At 42.4% G+C, this 26,435-nt stretch overlaps 1 protein-coding gene across 1 annotated transcript; it reads right to left on the bottom strand.

Annotated features, from left to right (window-relative positions):
- Nucleotides 1-13,235: 13,235 nt before the first annotated feature.
- Nucleotides 13,236-24,765, bottom strand: APOH (apolipoprotein H). The gene is made up of 8 exons (XM_060134395.1): nt 24,702-24,765; nt 24,130-24,306; nt 22,617-22,713; nt 21,119-21,195; nt 19,935-20,123; nt 17,371-17,550; nt 14,971-15,168; nt 13,236-13,291 (listed from the first exon to the last, which is right to left on the bottom strand). Exons 1-8 carry the CDS (start codon nt 24,763-24,765, stop codon nt 13,236-13,238), a joined length of 1,038 nt encoding a protein of 345 aa, XP_059990378.1.
- Nucleotides 24,766-26,435: the final 1,670 nt, after the last annotated feature.

Genomic DNA, 26,435 nt, shown 5'->3' on the forward strand with positions numbered 1-26,435 from the left:
GGTGGGAGGAGCCGGCTGGGCGGTGGGACGGGAGGAGGTGCCCAGCTCGCAGGCCCCGCCCCCTTCCCCAAGCCTCCGGCGGCCGCGCGCGGCGCCGTTGCCATGGCGACGCTCCGGGCCTCGGCTGCCCCGCCTTCCGCACTAGCGTTTCCCCGCCCCGCAGGCCGCGCGGCGCCGTTGCGCTGGCGACGCTACGGGTCTCTGCTGCCCCTGCCTAGCAGGTCGGGAGCAGGCACGTCCGCGCTCGCGTTTCCCCGCCCCCCCTGCGCTGGGCGGCGTTGTCATGGCGACGTTCCGGCCCTCAGCGCAGCTTCCGGCTCGCTTTCCAGCGTGGCGGCCCCTAGACCAATCCCAAGCAGAGACTCCCGGGATGACCAGGCCACGCACTGGACGCTGCTGCCTTCAGGCATCCCGCTCGGACAAGTAGCTCGTGAACACTTTAGGGGCGGTAGAGAAAGAACGGGTAAAGAGCAAAGAACACGGGGTTGCAGTAGGATATTCAGAGGGTGGACAAACGACATTGAAAGAATCTAAAGAACTGAGAACTTACTGCCTGGTATCTCACAACCCAGAGGTGAATACCGTTGAATTAAAGGAGAAAATGAACACTGCTTTTTTTTTTTTTTTTTTGCATTCATAACTATCCAAGATCTGAAAAAACTTACCCCAAATTCCGAAGATGCTGAAATAATATGAAAAGGCTTTGTGTTTACCAATTCTGGATAGAATAACAAGATCAAGAGCAAAATGTATTTTTGCTCCTCCCAGGAAGTCTCATCCACCTCGGGGCGGTCTCCATTGCTATGTTGTGGTTTCCTCTGGTCTTCTGTTACATTTCTGGAAAGGCTCTGAACTATATATATTTTTATAAATACCGAACAGAAACAAAATTTAAATTGTGAAAACACTCACTTAAATGAAATTCAGTTTACCACTGTTTTTCATGTAATTTCACACAGGATTCCTTCTGCAGTATCTGCAATACACGCAGTGTGATGCCAAATCTAACATAAACACAGCTTGAAGCATCTTTTCAATTTTCCATAAAGAAAATAGAAGATTCATTTATTTGTAACTAGTTACTTTCAAGCTTCCAGAGGGAAGGCATATTCTTTCCAAGGTGCTTTTTCAAACCCTCCCACTGGAACCAACGGTTTTTCATGGTTTCAGTGACAAATTATTAAAGCTAAGGAAAAGAAGAGGTATGAAATACTTTTAGGAATGTTTAGTTTCTCAAAAGCATAGTTGAACATGTTTATAGCTAAAGAATAATGGGTAATTCAGTCATTTGCACAGAGAATCTGGGATGCAATACCCACACATGCAATTGCAGGAATTTGACTACCCAATGAAGAGGTTCAAAACCATGCTGCTGGAAGAACATGAAATGAATTTGACAATTGATGTCTAAATGAAGACTAGCAGAAAAGTAGAAGAAGAAAAAAGGGGATTGAGGGGGGAAATGCAACAAAGTCAAGTTCATCTAAGAAAAAAATTGCAGCAGAAAAAAAAATACATGACTTAAAAGGTTAAAAAAATTAAGGTAAGTTTCTTAAAATAATTTCTATATTTAGGTGAAAGTAAGAAGAGAAAATCTCCTTTTACATTTTCAAGAACTAGGAGATTGTCACTATGTGTGTGTGTATATATATATATAAATATATATACACACACACATATATATTTAAAAAATTAAGATATGTACATAGGATTTTTATAGTTATTTATGTAATACATATGTAGCTGGGATGCCAACTGGAACCTGAGCTGTGTTGACCTTTGGATTCAAGCTTTTGTGTCACGATGTCCATTGGAAATCTCCTTCCATGACAACCAAGGAAACTTCTAGAAAGTAACTCACCCTAGGTGACAGTGAGCAGATATGGTTCAGTAACAGTACACAAACATTGAATGGACAGGTGGTTCCACGTAAAGTACTAGCCATGGGTTGACTTCCAGCTCTCCTCCTTTGCTTGTAACAGAGTGATTCCCAATCTTTTAAGGTGAAGATTTTCCTTTGAGAATCTTAAAAAGCTATACCTCTCCTGCCCCCTGTACTTCACCACCCCTAAATGCCCACATGCCCAAAAATATGAGTACAAATCAAAGGGTTCCCCAAATTCCTCAAGTCCATCCATGGAACCTCGGTTAAGGACTTCTGCCCTATGGATTTTATATCAACTTAAACATTGAGAACAGAAGCTATAGCGGCATTCTTGTCCATAATTTCTGAAGCTATTATGGACAAACGCAGTACAGACATCACTGCCCTCAACACTTGGTTCCAGCAACCTCAGGGCAGGCATTAGTGAAAAGCAGCAGCAGCAGGGATGCCTTCAGCGAGCATCAGAGGCAAGAAATGAGAAGAATATCCTCACAGCTACACACACTCGGAGAAAAACAGATGATGCCCACCATATGGTGGCTTAGGAAGATGCAGAGCACGCATGAGCCCCACCCTGGGAATACTTGGGAAGAAATATCTGGAATCGGAGTCCCTTCAGGGACCCCAAGGGTGAAGACAGATAAATACTCTGTTGTAAATGTTCCAGTGCTTGCGTGGCCTGAAAAATACTGTTTCACACGAAGGTTTTATGGCCACAAACCTATGGCAACCAATTAATATGACTTCTATGTCTAGTTATTTCATAAAGGATAATAATTTGTCACCTCAATATATATTTATTGAACGTCTAGTATGTGTAGATTGTTTTAACGGAATGTTTCTTCTACCACGAATGTTCTGACAGCTCACCCTAAACGTCACTTTCTCAGAGAGGCCGTCAGTGCTTCTCAAACTACCCCTTATTCTCTTTCAAAGCCCCCTGCTCTTTATCTTCACTGCCTTTATCGAAATTTGTAGTCAAATATTAACTGATATTAAAGATCTTTTTAAAATGTCTATAGGCGGGACTTCCCTGGTGGTCCAGTGGTAAAGAATCCGCCTTACAATGCAGGGGACATGGGTTCGATCCCTGGTCGGGGAACCAAGATCCCATATGCACAGGGCAACTAAGCCTGCGTGCCACAACTACTGAACTCGTGCACCTCAACTAGAGCCCCCGTGCCGCAAACTACAGGGCCCATGCGCTCTGGAGGCCACACGCCACAGCTAGAGAGAGAAAACCTGCCACCACAACTAGAGAGAAGCCCGCGCGCTGCAACGAAAGATCCCACATGCCTCAGCACAGATCCCGCGTGCCGCAACTAGGACCCAACGCAGCCAAAAATAAAAGTAAATAAATAATAAATCTAAAAATTTTTTTTAAAATAATATGTCGGGCTTCCCTGGTGGCGCAGTGGTTGAGAGTCCGCCTGCCGATGCAGGGAACACGGGTTCGTGCCCCGATCCGGGAAGATCCCACATGCCGCGGAGCGGCTGGGCCTGTGAGCCATGGCCGCTGAGCCTGTGCGTCCGGAGCCTGTGCTCCGCAACGGGAGAGGCCACAACAGTGAGAGGCCCGCGTACCACAAAAAAAATAAATAAATAATAAAAATAATATGTCTATAGTTTCCATCAGGACAAGGACCATATCTGCTGGGTTTTACCACGGCAGACCCAGAGTTCCTAGCACGGAGAGGCAATCCATACATGTTTATTGAACCAAAGAATTAACGCAGATGGGTCTTTCGTGCTTCTCTCTGTACCTGGAGTGGAATATGACCGCCCCATAGCTCCCTGCTGTGGGAGAGGCCAAATTTCTTTCTAAGAGAGTGAGTCTGACTGTCTAATGGGAATCGGGAGAGCACACTTAGTCGAATCAGGTAATGTCAGGACTGGGCATCCCATCATATAAACATGACTTTGTCAGCTCACTCTTGTGCTTAGGGGACAGTAGCTGGGGTTCTTTTCTCAGAGAAGGGGATGGATGAGTTACCTCAAATGGTTCCAAGTATAACAGAGCTTCAAGAGTTGGGAGGTCAGAGATGAGTTTCTTCCCTCCAAAAGTTTACAGTATTGTAGGAGGTAGTAACACAAATACCGAATAACCATATTAGAGTCAGATTATGCCACCTGGTTTAAAATAATATGTTATGGGAATAGAGGAGAGATTAAGAAAACACATCACTGTGATTATAAAGTTACCATATGAAAATATATACTGAACCTTGTTTTATCTTTGGCTTTAAAAAGGTATTGAAATTGAAGCATTATTTCCATTGGAAATGTTATTTCCTATCAGCCACAAGTGACTTAAATGAAAATAGAAGGATTGTTCCAAAAACAAATTAATGGTTTACCTCAATATTTAAAAATCAAATGGTAACATAGTTGATAATGATAGGATAAACATGACCCCAAAAATAGTTTTTCTTTCCCAGGTGGGAAGTTAATCATGCTATACTTCTCAAGTTGAAAGGGATCTATTTATTTTCAAAATATAAACTTAAAATTAAGAATTAGTCTGGATAATACTGAGCAATGTGAAGTCAATGATTCTCTACATAAAACTTGGGACAATGTGACTTTTACTAATTAGAAAGATAATTTTTCATAGATATTTTGAGCTAGGCCTGCATTTTGTTATAAGTATTAAATCTGATTATCCATATATTTCAAAATCCCGTTCTATAAAATTATAGTAACTATAGCAGAGACTAGAGGTTACCTCCATTTTGTTTAAGCTACTGTTTTCTGAATTTTCTGTTTATATAAAGTCAAATTTAAACCTGATACAGTAATTTACTTCTCTCAACTTTAAATTATATGCATATAAAACATATGTTTCCTGGGCTTCCCTGGTGGCGCAGTGGTTGAGAGTCCGCCTGCCAATGCAGGGGACACGGGTTCGTGCCCCGGTCCGGGAAGATCCCACATGCCGCGGAACGGCTGGGCCCGTGAGCCATGGTCGCTGAGACTGCGCGTCCGAAGCCTGTGCTCCGCAACGGGAGAGGCCACAAAAGTGAGAGGCCCGCGTACCGCAAAAAAAAAAAAAAAAAAAAAAAAAAAAAAACATATGTTTCCTAAAGGCATTCTTTCATACCTTAATTTCCCTGAAGATCCAAATGTATAAGTCTATAGTAATAAATATATTACTAATAATACTCACAGAAAATGAGTTACAAAACAGCTTACAAGCCATTCTACCAATTTACATACTTACCATATACACACACAAAGGAAAACAACGTGTAAGGATGTGAATCAAAGGCGGACAGTGAATCTCTAGGTAATGAAACTAAAGATGATGTAAGTCCTTCAATTTTACTTCCTAGATACCCTCAAATCTCTCCAAAAAATAGCTCTATTTTAGAAAACGTTGACTTAGACATAAAATTATGAAATTCACCGTATTCTTCTCCTCAGACATAAAGTTATGAAATTCACTGTATTCTTCCCCACTCAAACATTTTGGGTGGTTTTTTTTCCATAAATTTATTTATTTATTTTTGGCTAAGTTGGACTTTGTTGCTGCGCACGGGCTTTCTCTAGTTGCAGCGAGTGGGGGCTACTCTTTGTTGCGGTGCGTGGGCTTCTCACTGCAGTGGCTTGTCTTGTTATGGACCACGGGTTCTAGGCGCACGGGCTCAGTAGTTGTGACTCGCGGGCTCTAGAGCGCAGGCTCAGTAGCTGTGGCGCACGGGCTTAGTTGCTCCGCGGCATGTGGGATCTTCCCGGACCAGGGCTTGAACCCGTGTCCCGTGCATTGGCAGGCGGATTCTTAACCACTGCACCACCAGGGAAGCCCTCTCAAACATTTTGGAATCGAGGTTTCAATAGCTTCAGTGTGAAGTCAGTTATCCAGTAGTTTGAAGGATTGTGAATAATAAACACATTGCAAAGCAAGTACAAGACACAAAAACAAATGTTAGTGACTTTGGATCACTGAGGTGGATTATCAGGCAATTATTTCCACTTACTATCAAGAATAATCAACAGTTAACTGTAAAGAGAAACAAAATTTTTCTTCCTAAGCTGAGATTTTTGAATTGCGTATTTTTTTCAGGTTATAAAAGTTTTGATGATATTATACGGAAACTGGAAAACACTGAAAGGTTTAAAGAAGAAATAAAAATTAATTCTACCATTAAGGAATAGCCACTATTAACAATTATAAATACATTCTCAAATCTGATACATATATATATGATCGTTCTAGTGTCTACTTATTTTTGCATCATTTGGATATAACATAATTTGCTTAATTATTTTCCTGTGATTGGATATATGTTATTAGCAATTTTTGGCTCTTATATAATACTGCAATAATTATCTTCTAATATATACATCTCAGTTGAAGTTTCAACTATCTCCATAAAAGATATTCCTGCAGGCATGAATGAAATTAAAGCTTTTGATCATTACTGCCAAGTTGCTTCCTGGAAGTGTTTTGCAAATTTGCAATTCCACTCAAACAGTCCCTGAGAGCGGCTGTCTCACATCAACAATTTTTCTAATCTGTGCTAATTATATATATAAAAATAGTATCTCTTTTTAATTTGTGTTTTCCGCTATTAGAAAAGCTGAAATATTTGAACATCCCTATTAGTCCTTTTTTCAAATTCTTCCACAAAGTGTCCTCTAGTCCTTTGCCCATTTTGGGGGGAAATTTCACATATTATACATGTCTTCCATATTTTAATCTATTGTTTCAAAATCAGCAAATGGCTCTGTACACAGTACTGATGCCTAAGCTGATATTCTGAATAACCAAATTTCAGTCAGTGATTCACCATTTTGCATTATTAAGATTCTCTGTATCATTACATTGAAATACATGAATGACTCAGTCATCTAAATGGAAAGCAATTTATAAATACAAAGAGTGAGTATTATTATTGTTATGTAAAGACATTAGAGATAAATAAAATAATCCTGTAGCCAGTAAAGTCCTTAAATTGGGTAGGAAATAATTCAGAACTTTCTATTTCTAGGTCACAGAAGAATAAATTATACCACAGATAGATGTAGTTTAAGGAGTGTAGAAACCAAGAATTATGGGGCATGTTTTCTTTTCATCACCACTAGAAAGCAGAGTTACAACCTGTAACACAATGATTCTGGATTCCTTTCTTTTGCCAGAACTAAGCTGAGGCAATTGATCTGTGCCACAGGCTATTAACAGAGATAAACTCGGCTATTCGTCCCCCTCCCTTTCAATAACACAAACAGTCCCCCACCTACAATGGTTCAACTTAAGATTTTTCAGTTTATATGATGGTGCGAAAGCACTATACATTTAGTAGAAACCGAACTTTGAATGTTGCATTTTGCTTTTGTCCCAGGTGATCTGAAGTCAGACGCTCTCTGGTGATGCTGGGCAGTGCGGCAGTCAGGGCTCCCAGTCAGCCACGCGATCAGGAGGATAAATAACCCTTCCACTCCAACCATTCTGTACCCAAACCATTCTGTTTTTCACTTTCAGTACAGTACTCAATAACTTACATGAGATATTTGACACTTTATTATAAAACAGGCTTTGTGTTAGATGATTTTGGCCAACTGTAGGCTAATGTAAGTGTTCTGAGCACATTTAATGTAGGCTAGGCTAAGCTATGATGAGCAGTCGGTTGGGTGTATTAAATGCATTTTCAACTTACAATATGTTTATCAGGAGGTAACCCCATTGGACGTCGAGGAAGATTTGTAGACATATTGCTCTCACCAACGTTCATGCAAACAGCAACCACCTACTAGGCCACTTCCTAGCCTCACCTATACAAAAATCTCCTCATCACCCTGTTTCAGCACCCCTCCCTAGGCTGGAAAATGCCAGCTTTAGAATTCAGTTATTTCCAGGAAGCCATCGGGAAATGCGTTGCTTCCCTAGCAGTGTAAAAAAAGGGAGGAAAGACACAGTCCTGAAGTTTGGCTCTGTAGCTCCGTCACTTGTGTAAACCAACTGACATAACTTCCGTGAGCTTCAGTGTCTTTACCATCCTTATGGGATGATTGGGAAGATGGAGTTAACACAGGTGAGCTAGATGGGAAGGGAAGTGCTTCCCGGTGCCTGACGTGGGAAACGTCAATCTTTTCCTTCCAAACTGTCTGTCATGAACTTTCAGAAGTGGCAGATGCCACTGGGAAGCAGCATTAGCACACAAAGAACTAAGTATGCTGCACGCTCACACACACTCATGTAAACACATTCACACACGCATGCTCACATGCACATACGGGCACAAAGATCACACACTCGTACACACACTTGTGTACACAGATACATCACACATTCGCGCACACGTGCACACATACTCGTGCTCACATTTACAAAACACACACTCAAACAGCATACACATTCACGTACACATGTGCACACCAACCACACACACTCTCAAATGTGCAGACATATACTCACACCCATATGCACAAACCCCAAGCTCTCCTTCCTTCCTTCCTTCCTTCCTTCCTTCCTTCTTTCTTTCTTTCTTTCTTTCTTTCTTTCTTTCTTTCTTTCTTTCTTTCTTTCTTTCCTTCTTTCCTTCTTTCCTTCTTTCCTTCTTTCCTTCTTTCTTTCTTTCTTTCTTTCTTTCTTTCTTTCTTTCTTTCTTTCTTTCTTTCTTTCTCTTTCTTCTAAATCTATTTCAGTGTTAAGGTGGGGAATGACCCTCAGGCTAGTAGATGGGAAATTTTACTGATAAATACTTATCATTGAGTTTGGGGACTCAGAAATCAGATCCTACATATTGAAAGATTGGTCAGTGTCTTAGAAATGAGAAAGTTCATTTTCTATAACTTCTTGAAGAAACATGTTAGAGCACGAAATAAAAGTGACGACCTGGATCCCTTTGTGTTTAGAAGCCCATCTGCCATAATAGCTTACAGGGTTCCAAGGGTCTGCAGTTGCGGGTTAAGCGACATTACATAGCATGGGAAGACCACCTTCAACCTTGTTAAAATGTAGGATGATAACCATCGATTTGTGATTATAATTTCACTCTTTCTGCACCAGGTTGCCTGTGGGGGAGAAGAAGAATACTTTCTGGTACCTCAGCCAGCAGGGAAGGTCACTGCACTCTGGCTGGGGAGGGTACAGCTGAATTTTGGTAACAGGCAACCTGGTGATCTAAGCATTTAAGAAGAAAAACATTTCAAATAGAGAGGCTACTTATGGGACTAAATGGACCATATAATCACTAAATAGAGGGGCTGCAACTGGGCAGTTTCTTCTGATGGGCTCCTCTAATCCAAATTGCCTCTTCAGAATGAAAAATAGCAGATTTTTCTTTCTGTGAAAATATCATTAGAGGAATCAGTACTATGGCCTAAGTTCTAAAGTTTACTCTGATTAATTTTCAAGGACCCAAGCCTATCCAGTGGCCTGAAATGCCTTCAAAGAAAAAAATGATGCAAGAAGCCACCCTCAACAAACTTGCCATATTCCGGGAGTTTTTTATGGAATAGTCTATTAAAAGTTCCATCTGGAGATTCCTTATAAAAAGTTCCAGCAAAAGAGATTTGAATACAGCAGCAACTAACACAACAATGTAAAGCAGTTATACTCCAATGAAGATGTTAAAAAAAAAGGCAAGGAATTAAAAAAAAAAACAGATTTGAAAGAACATATATGGTCAGATGAATATTCAGGAGTGAAATTTCTGGGTCATTTGGTAGTTCCATTTTTAGTCCTTTTTTTTTTTTTTTTTTTTTTTGGCCACACCACATGGCACGTGGGATCTTAATTCCCCAACCAAGGATCGAACCCATGCCCCCTGCACTAGAAGTGCAGAGTCTTAACCGCTGGACCGCCACGGAAGTCCCTATTTTTAGTTTTTTGAGAAACCTCCATGCCATTTTCCACAGTGGCTGCCCCAATTTACATTCCCACCAACAAGGTAGGAGAGTTCCCTTTTCTCCCCATCCCCGCCAACATTTGTTATTTGTGGTCTTTTTGATGATGGCCATTCTGACGGGTGTGAGGTGATATCTCATTGTGGTTTTAATTTGCATTTCTCTGATAATTAATGATGTTGAGCATCTTTTCATGTGCCTGTTGGCCATCTGTACGTCTTCTTTGGAATAATGTCTATTCAGGTCTTCTGTGCATTTTTTAATCAGATTGTTTCTTTTTTTGATGTTGAGTTGTATGAACTGTTCATATATTTTGGCTATTAAACCTTTATCAGTCATATAATTTGCAAATATTTTCTCCTATTCAGTAGGTCTTCTTTCTGATTTGTTGATGGTTTCCTTTGCTGTGCAAAAACGTTTACCTTTAATTACTTCCCATTTGTTTATTTTTTTGTTTTGTTTTGTTTTTTTGTTTTTGTTTTTGTTTTTGCGGTACGCGGGCCTCTCACTGTTGTGGCCTTTCCCGTTGCGGAGCACAGGCTCTGGACGCGCAGGCTCAGCAGCCATGGCTCACGGGTCCAACCGCTCCGCGACACGCGGGATCCTCCCGGACCGGGGCACGAACCTGCGTCCCCTGCATCGGCAGGCGGACTCTCAACCACTTGCGCCACCAGGGAAGCCCCCATTTGTTTATTTTTATTTCCTTTGCTTTAGAAGAAAGATTCAAAAAAATATTGCTATGATTTACGTCAAAGAGTGTTCTACCTATGTTTTCTTCATTAATTGGAAAAGATACACACAACCCAGTGTTCATAGCAGCACTAACAATAGCCAAGACATGGAAGCAACCTAAGTGTCCATCAACAGATGAATGGACAAAGAAGATGTAAGGCTTCCCCGGTGGCGCAGTGGTTGGGAGTCCGCCTGCCGATGCAGAGGACGCGGGTTCGTGCCCCGGTCCGGGAAGATCCCACATGCCGCGGAGTGGCTGGGCCCGTGAGCCATGGCCGCTGAGCCTGTGCGTCCGGAGCCTGTGCTCCGCAACGGGAGAGGCCCCAACAGTGAGAGGCCCGCGTATCGCAAAAAAAAAAGAATATGTAGTGTGTGTGTGTATATGTGTGTGTCTGTGTGTGTATATATATATATATATATATATATATATATACACACACACACACACAATTGTATACAATAATCAGCCATAAAAAAGAATAAAATTTGGCAATTCGCAACAACATGGATAGACCTGGAGAGCATTATGCTGAGTATGATATCACTTATATGTGGAATCTAAACAATGAAACGAATGAATATAACAAAGCAGAAACAGACTTAACAGATATAGAGAACAAAGTAATGAATGCCAGTGGGGAGAGGGAAGGAGGGAAGGGCAAGATAGGGGTAGGGAATTAGAGATACAAGCTACTATGTATAAAATAAATAAGCTACAGGGACATATTGTATAGCACAGTGAATATAGCCAATATTTTACAATATCTTTTTAAATGGAGTATAATCTATAAAAATATTGAATCACTATATTGTACACCTGAGAGTAATACAATACTGTAAGTCAACGATACTTCAATTTAAAAAAAAAAGCTTCATTTACAGTTTTAAAAGTCTATATATTTAACATTTTTGAAACAATAAATTTAATTAGGAAAATATCTGCAACAAAAGGGAGGATAATAGAACAATATATTCTCTCCTTTTCTGGAGCAAACCCAGCTATCCAGTCTGGGGCAGGGGAAAGGCTCTAAAATTTTTACTGCTTTCTTTCCATTCCTAGAGCTGTGAGGTAAGATGGGGGGGGGAGGTCCAGTTTTAAGTGAATAGGTGACAAGTTAAAGAAAACAGTGGTTCTAAAACTTAGTGCTAAAAGAGGAAATCCAGGGTGGATGGGTTTTTGTTCAGCAAAATGCCTAAATAGGGCCTTTTGGTTTAGAAAGGGGAGTAACCACCCACTCTCAAAGCTGACCCTCAATACGCGTCATGGAGAAAGATAAGGGGGGGGGAAGCAGAAGGCGGAGAAGAAGAAGGGGAAGGAGGGGGCAGGGAGGGGGGGAAGCAAGAGAGGTTGAGAGAGAGGAAGAGGGAAGAATATCGAAGGAAAGGATTGAGAAAGAAAAAGTAAAGCTGTTTTTTAAAGTTAAGTAATGGGCACTTGGAGATTTTGAATGACATCCTGGGAAGTGGGGGACACACTGATTTCTGTAAAGGGAGGAGGAAGAGAAAAGCATCTTGGAGGAGATGTCGGACCACACCCCGTGAAGGCAGGTGAATCCTGAGGAAGACGCATCCCGGAGGAAACACCTGTGCGGAGACAAAGTTTACCAGTCGCGATGGGCAGTACAGAGCGTGGAGATGGCGAAGTAAACAACTCTTTCTGGGACTTTTATAAAAAGGGATACAGAGACGGAGCAGTAGCTAGAAAAAGATGTGAGGTAGCAGTAAGGTTTTCTTTTTAAAACAGTGGTGATATTATTGCATATTTATATGCTGATAGAAATGCGCCAGTAGAAAGGGGAAAAAAAATAAACACGGAAGATCATTCATCAGAAGAGCAAAATCCTCGAGTAGGAGACAGAAGACGGGATCCCGGACGTGAGGTTTGCCCTTAGACGGGATCTCAGAGAAACGAGGCGGAGGGCAGAGACCCTGGTACAGACGTGGCTGAGATGGTAGACTTGGTCATGGGAAGACTGAAAAGGGTCTTTTCTGTTTTCTCTGCGAAACAAGGAGCAAGGTCATCGGCCGAGAGAGAGGCCCACGTTCGTGAATGGAAGTGGGACCTATTAGCATAATTGTGAGGTTTTCTTTCTTTCCAGCAACGTTCAGCTGCTCTGGTGCAGGCACAGGAAAGGCAGCTAGAGCCAGCACGTACTACAGGAGGAGAAAAGGCCAAGGACGCTAGACATAAACAAAGGAGCACTGTCAGTGATGGGTCACAGAATTCTGGTGGGTAAGGAAAGCTATTTAGGCATTATGTAAACCAAACTTGAAGGGCTCAGATCCATTTCTATTGGCCTGAAAGTCGATGCATTCCTTTTTGGTGATGCTCCTCAAACTTCAGAATGCGAAGAATTATCTGGGGACTTTGTTATAAAAGCAGATTTGGGGGCCATCCTCGGAAATTCCGGGACACAGCATTTTTTTCCTTTGTAATAATTACCAGGCGATTCTGATGCCGGGGTCTGTGGACCATTCTAAGAAAACTCTTGCCTCGCAGTTGTTTTAGGTGAAAGCGTTTAGGAGTAGAATCAGGGAGAGGGTAACTGGGTTACCTAGGTAATTATTTACACTTTCCATTTCACAGCCATGCAAGGACAATGTTCCGAATATTTGGGTTTCTTAACCAGATAATTCAAAGTAAGCTACCCTGGAGTAACACTGCAATGGCTGACGCAATAAATTCAGTCACTTTATTTTTCCATTTCCATTAGGTTCCTTGGACAAACACATACAAGTATGACACTTAATTCTGAATCAGAAAACCAACTTAGCACGGTTTTACATCAGATGCTTCTGTTTTCCAGAAAGCGAAAGAACTGTGCTCTGTTTGGGGAGGAAAAAAAAAAAAACATTTTAAGAGAAACAGTCATCTCTTTTTTTTTTTTTTTTGATGAGAAACAGTCATCTCTTAATCTGTTAAGTAGCCAAGCCTAGTCAAATACATTTTATAAACGTGCAGAATAAATCGAATTACGTGAATGAAAGCATTCAGTGTGAGCTTGAAGTGATGCGAGAAAAATCAGGGAAATGATAAGGCACTTGTTTCCAAGAGAGAAAATAAAAGATCAGGTATAATTCTGACAGTCAAGATTAAAAGAAAAAAAGCTGTATCAGCCCTTTATGTGATCGCCAATGCACCAACAGTGCTGCATCTGTCTGAAGACTGTAAAAGAGAACAGCACGAAGAAGGGCATTAACAAAGCTCTGTTTGGTTTTTTTAATTATCTTCCGCTCATATTTTTTCTGCTGATCTGTGCTAGGATTACTGTGCTTTGTCAACTTTAGTATATAATGTCTCACTAGGGCTCTGCTGTGTTTTGAACAATAACAATTTATCCAGTGCATTTCTAACTGTTTGTAATTATCGTGATAATTACCACCATTATTATCGTTGTGTACTTACTCCATGTCACGCATAATATTTCTAATCATCAAACCTATGAGGTGGGTATTATTTGCTAGTTATCATTTCCTTCTCGCTCTCTAGCTGGCCACTTCTCAGACCCGTCTCTCCTCTAATCTGCTCCCAACTCTCTCCTCTGCCAGCTGATACAGGGCTGTCAGCATTCTTGAAGCATTTCTAAACCTGGAGGCAATCATAGCTCCAGCCTCTGGCTGGCTCCTCCTTTGTAGAAACAAAGATATGTAGACCTTAAACCTGAAACTAATGGTCTGTGATGACCTAGAGGGGTGGGATGTGGGGGGAGGGTGGCAGGGAGGCTTAAGAGGGAGGGGATGTACGTATACGTATAGCTGATTCACTTTGTTCTACAGCAGAAACTAACCCAACATTGTAAAACAATTCTACTCCAATAAAAAAAAGTTACTGTAGGCAATGTTAAAAGAAAATCACATTCTTGGGGAAGATATTTTCATAGCTTGTAATTAAAAAAAAAGTTTTGTATCCAGAATTTATTTTTAAAAATAAATTTAAAAAAAACCCCTGAAACTAATGGCTTTAATGCTGGCCATTATACACTTCTTTATCACCCACAAACACAATATCATCTTCCTTAAAATGTTTAGCTCTAACGAACACTTTGCTCTAATGGGTACTTTTCAAACTCCAGGAATTGCCGAAGGAAGGAAAGAAATGTTAGAAGATCTATAAACCAGTGACCATTGACGTGAGTTACTTTGTAGTTTGGGGTGAGTTCTTTATCATTTGGGACCAAGAGGTGGTCAATATTATTATTCAATATTCCATTCAATATTATTATTAGTATTCAAGCATAACCTGGAATTATACATGATGGCATAATTCAACACTCATCAAATAAAACCACAACCCTGAGTTTTAAGGAAAAGAAAAGGAAAGGAAAATGTGGGGAAACTAAATACAGCTTACTGCTTCATCTTGGTATTTCCTCCTGCCCCACTCTCTTTTAAAAAATCCAGTGGCCACATTAACATGGCTTCTTTTAGTCATCAGGTAATAAAAGTACTGATTATGGCGAAGGACAAGCGTAAGTGCTAGCTAAACGTTCCAGTGTTGAACTCACCCTTGAAGCATTTGGGGATTTGAATGACGCCGTCTATGCACTGGGCATCCTCTGTATAGCTACACTTCTTCTCCTTATTTTTGCAGAAGAAAGAAATTTTTTGGCCATGCAGCATTCCATTCTTAAATTTGTCTTGGATATTTACTCTCTCTCCTTCATATATCACGGTAGCTTTTTTAACAGATAATTTACAAGACGCTGAAAGAGACAATATTTGTAGTCAAGACAGGACTTCATTTACTCTTTCTTAAAGAAAATGTAGCATTTGAACCAGTAGATGTTCAGACCTGAAACAAAGTGCTCAAGACGAGAAGGTTCTAAGATAGCAAGTAACATCAGTATCATTGCTAACTGTTGCTCCTTATCAATAGAACCTTTAATCATGGCTTCCAAGATCGCCTTTTCTTCCCCTGGAGTAGCCACATAAGAAGGTCAGAGCAGGGCTTCCCTGGTGGCGCAGTGGTTGAGAGGCCGCCTGCCGATGCAGGGGACACGGGTTTGTGCCCCAGTCTGGGAAGATCCCACATGCCGCGGAGCGGCTGGGCCCATGAGCCCTGACCGCTGAGAGGCCCGCGTATCACAAAAAAAAAAAAAAAAAAAGTCAGAGCAGAAGCATCAGATACTTGGCTTCTGTGCAAAAGAACTTCTATCAGATACCTGCCGTTTCAGGTAAGCGTCCCCTATCAGATACCTGCCATTTCAGGTACGCATCCCCGCCCCACTCAGCTCCCATTTATTGAGTTGCTGCACCACCCACCAGCCACTGCGAGTGTTGGCTCATAACAGCTCATAAATGCTCCTTTCTCTGAAAAATGCCCTTCAGCCATAAGAGAGCCACCTCTCCAAGGAGAGTGTGCACATCAGTCCACAACCCCAGGGTCAGGGAAGGGAGCAGCCCGCAGCCCATGCCAGGCTGAGAAGGGGATCAAAATAATCAGGTCCCCTTGCCTCTCGATGGGATGGACTCCCATGGTCCAGAGCTCCCAGGGGATTAAACTGAAGTTAGACTCCAGCTGAGCCCACATCCTCGTTCAAAACATGGTCCCTGGCTTGACAGCGTCAGTATCACCTGGGAACCCGGTAGAAATGCTAGTTCTCAGGTCCTACTGCAGATCCAGCAAATCAGAGACTCTGTTTAAACAAACCCTCTAGGAGATTCTGATGCACAGTGAGGTTTGAGAACCAGTGTCCAGCTCTATCCTACCTGCCTCATATTCTTTTTCCTGAGACTCACTTAATAAACCAACTGTATTTGAATCCCTGTCTCAGGCTCTGCTTCTAGGGGACCCCAACCTAGTCATATGTCATTTTGCCTGTTGTGCCTAATTGCCTTTTCTATTTAAACTGTCCAACCCGGACTTCCCTGGTGGTGCAGTGGTTAAGAATCCGCCTGCCAATGCAGAGGACATGGGTTTGAACCCTGGTCCGGGAAGATCCCACATGCTGCGGAGCAACTAAGCCCGTGTGCCACAACTACTGAGCCTGCGCTCTAGAGCCCATGAGCCACAACGACTGAAGCCCACATGCCTAGAGCCCGTGCTCCGCAACAAGAGAAGCCACAGCAGTGAGAAGCCCACGCACCATAACGAAGAGTAACCCTCACTCACGCAACTAGAGAAAGTCCGCACGCAGCAACAAAGACCCAACACAGCCAAAAGTAAAATAAACACATTATTTTAAAAAAACAAAACTGTCCAGCCCACAGCAACTTGAGCAGAAACGCAGTGCAAAGTCGGTGTTCTTTGCATAAGCATGACACGGACCAGATCAAGGATAGACACCTAACTCAGAAGCAACCAGCATCTCAAGGAAAAGACGCCAGTGAGTGATGAATCCTTTAGTTGAGAGGTCCTGGTGTAGCATCAAGCCAGGTTCAAGGTGAGTAAGCAGAGAAACAGATATGAGAGAGACCGTGAGGCCAATGAGACGTGGAAAGAGTAGCAATAGTTCCTGACTTTCAGTCGCAGTCCTCAAGAGGACCCGTTGTGTTTCATTTCCTCATGTTCAATGTCCATACGATTGCCTGTTGCCTGTTTATAATTCGTCACCATTTCCTGGAACTAGCCGGAATGTGTGGTTGGGTTTTGCCACAGTGAGAAGGGTCTTGACTAGAACAAAGCAAAAAAGGATGCTCATGGGCCAAGACTTAAAAGCAATTATAGGAAGCCCACACGATCTTCCACCGTATTATCAAGGCTTACAAAATATGTTTACTTCATGCAGTTTAATCTCAAACAGGATTGCTAAGCGTGAAGTTTCCCCATGCCCGTATAAATCCCAGTAGCTGTGAATCAAGTCTGAGAAACAAAGTGGAAAATGACTGGAACAAGAAGATGGCTAGTAAAGGTGATCTACTCGATGAATTGGGAGGCAGGTCAAGACCTTACCCCTATTTCTTACCTTTACAACTTGGCTGTGCAGACCATTTTCCGAATTTGCCACATTCTACTTCTTCTGGTCCATCCAAGGCGTATGTATCATGGCAACCATAAGTGGCTTTATCCTTGTAATAAAGTACTTGCTTTGCAGGATAGTTCACAAATCCATTGTCTGGTCTTGATGGGAACGGGCATTTTACTTCTAAAAAGTTTAAGCAGTAAGACGTATTAGTATAAATAGCGTGGGGTCCAGTGGTTACGGAATAGCCACGTGCTTGTCTCTCTTATACCACTGAATCACTGGGTGTTCCTGTGCCTAGAACACAATTTCTGGGGACCCTGGTGCTTAATTCTGTCCCCTTTATCTTATCCTTGTGAGACTCTGGATATTAAAATAGAAACAACAACACTTTGAAAGAAAATTAATGAGTTACCAAGTGCTTTGGGCTTTCACATAATCACAAGGTAGTATTTATTGCAAACTTCATCTGCACACAGTCTAAGATGGTGGGTTTGAAAGACGGAAAAAGTCTGTCTCTTTTAACCAACAGACCATGAAATTAAAACACAGAGATTCCCTCTATGCACACTAGAACAACATTATTTGGATTTTAAATGTTAAATCTAATTCTTATGACTGTCTTCAGACTATACAAGAAACCAGCATGAAATATGAAGGAGAAAACTGAAGGCTTCCCGGCTTTCTTTAGATCCTCAGTAGTACAGCCCCAAACCCGTATCCCTATTTACCCCAGTAAAGAAAGCATGGCTGGAGGGAGGAAGTCTAATGAGATGGTTCAAGGGGACCAAATCCAGTGCTGGGCTGCTTGGATCAGTTTTGGCTCTCCACAAATTGAGTGCAAAAGAATCTATGAGTCTATAATAACGCCAAAAAGAAATAGTTCATGGAAGAAAAACTCTTCCCTGTAGAAAAATTCCAGCTAATAAATATAGAAAGAAAGATAAACTTAGAAAGCCACCATTTTGTAACCACCAATGTCTCAGTTGACTGAGTTCAAGGATTATCAGTGGATGCTAAAATGACTGCTAGAGAATGAATATTCTCACCGTCTCAAACTATCACCCACAGGTTGCTTACTAATTCAATGAGAAAGAGATGCCTTTACCAAGAGAAGAGGGGCATACCCCACCTGACCAAGGGATCAAATTAAGCATGACAGCGATGGACTGACACCATGTGCCTTCTGATGTGATGGAGTGTATTCTTAAAAAAAAAGTATTTAACTCAAATCCAATCATGAGTAAATAATCGACCAAATTCACATTGTGGAAACTTCTCCAAGACAACTAGCATGTACTCTTCAAAAATGTCAGTGAAAGACAACCAAAAAGGCAGGGGAAAATTCTTAACTAAAGGAAACCAAAGAGCTATGACAACTAGACAGAATATGTGATTCATGATTAGATTTCACAGAGAACAAAACACGTGTATAAAGGATACTTCTGGATCAGCTGGGGCAGTTTGCATATGAAATAAATATTGTTAATTGTATATAATGTAATTGTTTAAATTATTATTGTTAATAATTCCAAACATGTTAAATGTCTTGGGTACAGTGATAACATATGACAATGTTGTTCTTAGGACATTCATGCTGCTGAAGTATTCACGGGTAAGGGTCATGATGTGTACAACTTATTTTCACATGATTCAGGGGGAAAATAGTATGTCTATAGAGGGAAAGAGAGAGAATGTCACAACATGCTGACGGCTGATCTATCTATGTAAATGGCTGAAAAAAAAAAGAACCCACTGCTTAGGACTTGGGAGAATTAAATGAGATGACACATATATAGGAGGAGACCAGTGCCTGGCCCAGAGTTTAGTCCCCCAAAAGGTGCTAGGTATTAGTAGTAGTAGTAGTTTCCCTATGCTAAAAAGCACTTATGTTTGAATCATTCAGTAGAATCTGTAACACCCACTGCGGGAGAAGGTAAGAGTCCTTAGTATAATTCCTGGTGTGCGTGATAAATTCTACTTGTTAGTATAATTCCTGGTGTGCATGATAAATTCTACTTGTTATGCAGTTGACAAATTCAAACATAGTAATGAGGAGTCAAATTAAAGGAGAAAGAATTTTCATATATATTTTTAAATCAAGTATTCTTGTGATTCTTAAGTTTAGGTAAAGACTACAAAAGCTTATATCGATCTGACTGCAACCCAGTTCTTCGCCTGTTTCTTAGGACTCCCCAGTTTAATCCAGCCTCACAGTAATACTCAGCTGTCCATGCACACACCCTGCTCCTTCACACCCCCCTGGCTCCCGCCATCCCGCGCCCTTGTGTGGTATGCCTATGCTGTTCCCCCATTCTCCACTGCTCCCGCGAGCCCTTCCTCTGAGAAGCTTTCCCAAGCAGCCGCAGACAGACCCCTGCATCACAGCTCAGCTTCCTGAGCTGAGTCAGGTCTCGCTCATCTGCTATCCTGGGTACCTGGCAGATGCCGGAAAACATTCGTTACACAAGGTCATTTGAAACCCTCCATGACAGAGAAATTTTCAATCCTCTTCAAAAAAGAGATTCTACACTCCCATGATCATTCTGTCTCATCATTGCACTCACCCTTACATAATGGTAATTCTGTCCAGTTTCCATGTTCTGTGCAGGTAACGGTGTCATTTCCAAACATGGCGTGCTGTGGCAAGCATTCAAAGATGGCCTTGCCTCCATACAGGGAGTTGTTCCCAGACAATGGCTGATAAACACTAAGTTTTGCAAACTTCGGTATGGGTGGTGGAGGGCAGGTTATAGCTGAAAAAAGAAGAAACTATCATTTTAATGAAAATAGTTGAGTCTTTTAAAAGTACTCTTACAGAACAACAACAACAAAAATCCAGAGATTAACTTGGGAAAATGCAAACTTTGATCAAATACCAGGGTAAACACAGTCAGCTGGAGAAGCCAAGGAAGAAAATATGATCTGGAAATCAGATGTCTGAACCAGTCAAAAAACTAAAAGATGGGGCTTCCCTGGTGGCGCAGTGGTTGAGAGTCCACCTGCCGATGCAGGGGACACGGATTCGTGCCCTGGTCTGGGAAGATCCCACGTGCCGCGGAGCGGCTGGGCCCGTGAGCCATGGCCGCTGAGCCTGCGCGTCCGGAGCCTGTGCTCCGCAACGGGAGAGGCCACGACAGTGAGAGGCCCGCGTACCGGTTAAAAAAAAAACAACAACAAAAATCTAAAAGATGAAGGAAATTTAGGTCTTGCCACCACTGATTTGCCTGCTACAAGACCACGTTGCTTATGATACCACACGTCTTAGATCCAAATGCCACCTTGGAAGACGTTCCTGAGAGTCAGAATTGGCGAAGGACTTTGCTGAGGGAACCTCCTGCAATAGCTGCTGATGACGACAAGTCATCTGTGACACCTGAGTGACGTCTTGGTCCTAGTTTAGGTCTGTTTGTTCCTGTTGAACACCTCCTGCTTTTGTACTCTGTCTGTACGGCGCTTACACAAGCAGCTTCACACAGAGACTCAGTGGGTTGCCGTCCTGACCTAACTAATCTGGAGTTTCAGTGTTAGCGTCAGGGTCAGTGTCAGGGTTAGAGTTTGTCCTTCCAAAGCGGTTGTTTCATCTTCCAGAGTAAGATGTCAGGATGGACAGTCCCCAGAAAGGCGACCAACCATTTCATGGAGCTGGGACTGAGGGGTTTCCAGGGTGTAGATCTTATAGTGGTAAAACCAGGGAAATCCCAGGCAAATCAGCTAGTCACCTCCCTATAACTGGGACCCACAAACTCACGAGCACAGACAGGAAGTTTCTGACTCCATTCTCCCTCCTTAGTGCATTGAACAGAATTAGCTCCTTTCAGATAAAACCTGCAAAGGGAAAATGTAATCCACTAAATTATAAAATAATCCACCCATGGCATCCCAAATGTCTTTTCTGTTAAGCATTGCTGCAGATTAATACTATTGGCTTCTCGGGACGTCTCTGGTGGCGCAGTGGTTAAGAATCCGCCTGCCAATGCAGGGGACACGGGTTTGAGCCCTGGTCTGGGAAGATCCCACATGCCGCGGAGCAACTAAGCCCGTGCATCGCAACAACTGAGCCTGTGCTCTAGAGCCCACGAGCCACAACTACTGAGCCCACATGCCACAACTACTGAAGCCCACACGCCTAGAGCCTGTGCTCCACAACGAGAGAAGCCACCGCAATGAGAAGCACGCACACCGCAACGAAGAGTAGCCCCGCTCGTCCACAGGCAGCAACGAAGACCCCCTCCCAAAAAAATACTATTGGCTTCTTTTCCGTCTTATAATACTGTTTTCCTGAGAGACTTAACATTCCTCTAAGGCTCATCAAGTCTCCCAGCCTAAGGCTGCAGGGAACTGCTGAAGCATGGGAAGGTCCCATCGCTAGTGGGTATGGAAGCCAGCCCTACCCAGTGCCCAAACCCCTTGTCCCCAACCAGCTGGTCAGGTTAACTGCTTGCAAGCAAAGAACCACCTCTTTTTCAGGATCACAAAAGTGAATCAAACCGAATAATCCCTAATATTCCTTTTCTGAGCGCCTGCTGACCCAAATGTTTAAAAACAGTGCAGTCCATTTCCATTGCAAATGTACCATTGTCCCTGAAGCCAGTTTGTTCAAGGTCATTCATCATGAAGCCTACCAGTCAATTGGTGTTTCAGATGAAAGGACTGCCTTTCTTTCACACACAGTATTTCTTAATCTCTAATCACAAACAAGCCTCCTCAGTGAAACTTTGCCCTCCTCTACAGCCGATGAGCTATCGCCAGTGTCGCTGATGGTGTATTTGCTCGTGAGGCAGGGAAGTCATATGACCAACCATAAGTGCTTTCTTCTGGGGATGCTGTGAGGATGAAGATTATGTTTGACATCATCACACTCAGGCTTCTCCATAAAATAATCTTCCACGAGGTCACAGTCGGTGAAATTGGCCTCATAACTAAAGCCCAAGTCCGATTACTAAAATATTTTAACCCTCATGCCAAGATTTGGCCCAGAGATCATAAAGAATTATCACCCAGTTTCAATAATTTCAATGTACTCCTCAAATAAGTAACTAATCAGGAGCAGAAAACTTAGAACGTTGACTGCATATTTCACTAGCTGTTGTATTCTCCACCCCTTACCCCGCCCTCAACACCACTGTGGATTTGTATTCAGTGATTTGAACTCGGCAAGTCCAGCCTAAAGACTAGAAACGGACCAGCCTTGATGATTAGCTTAAGGGCGCAGGAATGGGCTGCATCTGTGAGCCAGAAGTCCTTACCCGGTATTGCAAGAAAAATTGATCGTGTTGGGATATTCAAAGGTTGTATAGCGTACAGTTCCGTTTTCTAAGATTCCAGCAAAAGGACATACTCTGGCTGTGATTTAAAGATATAAAGGTCAATTTCCATTTATAGAATTTACTGTTAAGATTAAAATGTATCAACTCATTTCTATTATTTGATCCAGTAACTCTACTGGTAACTATTCTAAGAAGAGAACTCAAAATAAGTCAAATGATAATATGCACCAAGGCACCCATTGTATTGTTTGCCATGCAGCATGTGGGATCTTAGTTCCCCGACCGGGGATCGAACCCTCGCCCCCTGCAGCGGAAGTGCAGAGTCTTAACCACTGGACCGCCAGGGAATTCCCTGTATTGTTACTTCTAATGACAAAAACCAAACAGTCTAAATGTTCACTATCATGGTATTATTTTAATTAATGGCAATTAAAGGGTAAATCCACCTGAAATATGATACGGCCAATAAAATATGGATTATGAAGACTACAGAGATATAGTCCATGCTTCTGATATGCTAGTGAAAATAGAAAAACACAAAATGGTGTCAACTCACTGCAATGAGGAAAATATACACGCGGAAAATAACTTGAAAAAGAAAGTTGTTAGTGTTCCAAAGTTAAGGCTGATTTCCGGAAAAATTTTCCCTAATGATGTTACAGTGGTTTTTCATTAACAATTACGTTTTGTCTTTTTTAATCAAAAAGCATATTAAAATCACCGCATGAACACATATCGTTTTCACAAATGGTATCACCCATACAACCAAAGTAACCAGAGCTCGGAGAGGTCCATACAGTTATTTTTGCTGCTTGGCTTCTACATAAAATTGCCAGAAATCCTCTCAGGTGGATTTTGTTCAAGAGCCGACTGTGAAAAAATAACGGCAGCATGCCATCACGGACCACGCTCTGAGGAATAAGTAAGAGCAACCATCGGGAATTCCCTGGCGGTCCAGTGGTTAGGACTCTGCGCTTTCACTGCTGAGGGCGAGGGTTCAATCCCAGGTCCGGGAACTAAGATCCCACAGGCTGAGCCACGTGGCCAAAAAATAAAAAAGCAACCATCTACCATAAAGTCAGATATCTGTGAATGTATATATACATATATAACTGTTATATTACATATGATATATTATTACATATAATATTCCTGTGCATTATTAATTTAATATATTTATATTTTATTATAAATATAATTTGTAATATAATCTCCACTTCTCTTTTCACATCGGCAGTGTTTTCCTCCCCTTTTATCGTACCAAGTCTCTTCTTAAAATCTCCCCTAGTTCCAGGCTGTGCTGCAAATAGCACTTACTGTCCTTAGCCTCTTCTCCTGTGGAACTCCCCACAGACCCTCCTGTTTCTTCACAGCCCTTCACTCCACAGTTCTGCTGGCTTTCTGTACCGCGAGCATGACAAGGTAGGTCATCTCCCCAACATGTCCAGGATGTGAATGACGGGGAGAATGCATGAGATGGAGGCTGACTTACGTGTGCATCTCAGAGTGTTGATGGGCCAAAGTCCTGTGAGCGGGCAGGTGAACCTCCGGATCCCTCCCCGGGACACGTAGCCTGGCTGGCAGGAGAACACGATCTCCTCCCCGGGGGCATAGGATGTTTTTAACGGAACAACTCTGGCAAATGGTAAGTCATCTGGCTTGGGACAGACTGAAACAGAGCACAGAGCAGTTGCCCGAGAAATCTGTATTTGCAGTTTTAAGTTCAGCTATAGCACACACAAATGAAAGTATTTCGTGCTACCAATAATATGCACGCTGAGTTCTGTACCAAATACTTGACTTATGCAATACCTCGTCTAATCTCACCAACTTTTGAAGGGCGCTATTGTCATCGCCATTTCACAGGTCTGTACACTGAGGCTTAAACAAGGTAAATGTCTCATGCAGGAACTTTAGACATGGTTATATCAAAGAACAAGCACCAATCCGCTCTCCCAAGCATCCACCCTAAAGGGAATTTGACTAATCATTACGGATCCCTGGCATATTATACAAGGGGGACGGATATATGGATTATTTTTTTCAAAAGCAAAGAGTACTTACTTCGTCCTGCAATAGCAACATGGCAGAGAAAACTTGAAAACAAGAGGAACACGGGAGGAATCATCGTGGAGGGTTCACGCTGACACTACCGAAGTGGCTTTCCTCTACTAAAAAGAGAACTGTAAATATTAAAGTGCTTAAATATTAACCATTTGGGGTGTACTTTTATCTCTGTAAATAGAAGATAAAGGATCATGGTTTGAAAGGAGCTCCAAGACCTACATTCTTTAATCATTTACTTTTCACTTTGGCGGGTCTGTTGTGAAATCTTTGGTAGACGGTTTCTGTCTTCACGACATTTATGTTAATGGCACACAACAGCTCGGTCTCGCCTCTGATGCAATCCTGGTAGTTCCAGGTTGCCTGGCCTCTGGTCCAGACGTCTTGCTCTCCATCCTTGGTTTGTGTAGCGGTGGATAGAAAACGCAAAGGCTGAATTACCCGCTCCACCCCCAGCCTTGGCATGCAAACTGAGGACCATCGCTTATTTTCAGGTCTCTTCACTTCTAAAATGACGTTCCAGGTTCCAGATATATGAGCAAAGCACATCTTCACAGCAGCATCTAAGATTATAAAGCCTAAAAAACTGAGGTCACCATCTTCTCTCACAAACTGACTGCTTCCTCTCTTACCTGCAGAGAGTAACACGACCCTCCTGGTAGCCGGTTTCCAGCCTCAGCACTACCTTTGCATTCTCAATCTCCTCCCACACCAAATCAACGCAAAGTCCCGCTCATCCGTTCTGAAGACTCCTTAGGTCTGTCGAGCCGGATTCTAGATCTGTTTGAGGGATTGGGAAGTCGATGTGAAATTACAGGTATGGACACTAAGAGGTACAGAAGTCGAGTAGGAGAGGATGGGCCAAGGCTGATGATGCTGTTTAAAAGGGCTCAGAGCAGACCATCCAGGACCCCAGAGTTCTCCTACATATCCCTCGCTCTGAGGGACTGAGTATACAAATGGACAATGGCTAGACAACGTATAAAAACAGAGCTCTGACCCACAATCTCTAGCAATGGGCCAAACTTAGAACCAACCAGAGAAAACCAAGTGTGTTCCTCTAATCGAGCACATAGGATGCCCGGCTTCCAGTTAGTCCACATCCAGCTTCCCCAAACCAACACCCTCCCATCAGGGCATGCTTGAGGCTTTCCCTTTTCATCTGCAGTAAAGGTTTCCCATCCTTTAACAGATTTGGGGTGTCTGCCAAACACGAATGATGATGGCTAACTGCCTTCCGGTAGCAAGCTCTGAATACATAGCCTTTGCTTGTTCTCGTTTGGGTGATGGTGTTTTATATCCACAGGTCTAAAGCTCCTTGGGACACATCAGTTTGAGAAATGTTCTTGTCAGACAGCGATTCTTAATGATGTTGCTAACGAACATGATGTTCCGTGCTAAGGAGAACAGTGTACTGCCACTGACATAAAACAAGCGTCCTTCCCCTTTGTGGTTAAATCACAATCTTCACACACACACATGATGTTCCGTGATAAGGAGAACAGTGTACTGCCACTAACATAAAACAAGAGTCCTTCCCCTTTGTGGTTAAATCACAATCTTCACACACACACACACACACACACACACACACACACTCCACCTTCCTTTCCTAAGAAGAAGGATTTATGTTTGATTGCTCGCAAGCTCTGTGTTATTGTGGAGAATTCCCTTGATGGGGGAAAAGAGAGAAAACGAATGAAAAGGGCCAAGGTGTCCTGTATAATAAAGATG

Source organism: Lagenorhynchus albirostris, chromosome 20, assembly GCF_949774975.1.
Source record: "Lagenorhynchus albirostris chromosome 20, mLagAlb1.1, whole genome shotgun sequence".
Classification (NCBI taxonomy): domain Eukaryota; kingdom Metazoa; phylum Chordata; class Mammalia; order Artiodactyla; family Delphinidae; genus Lagenorhynchus; species Lagenorhynchus albirostris.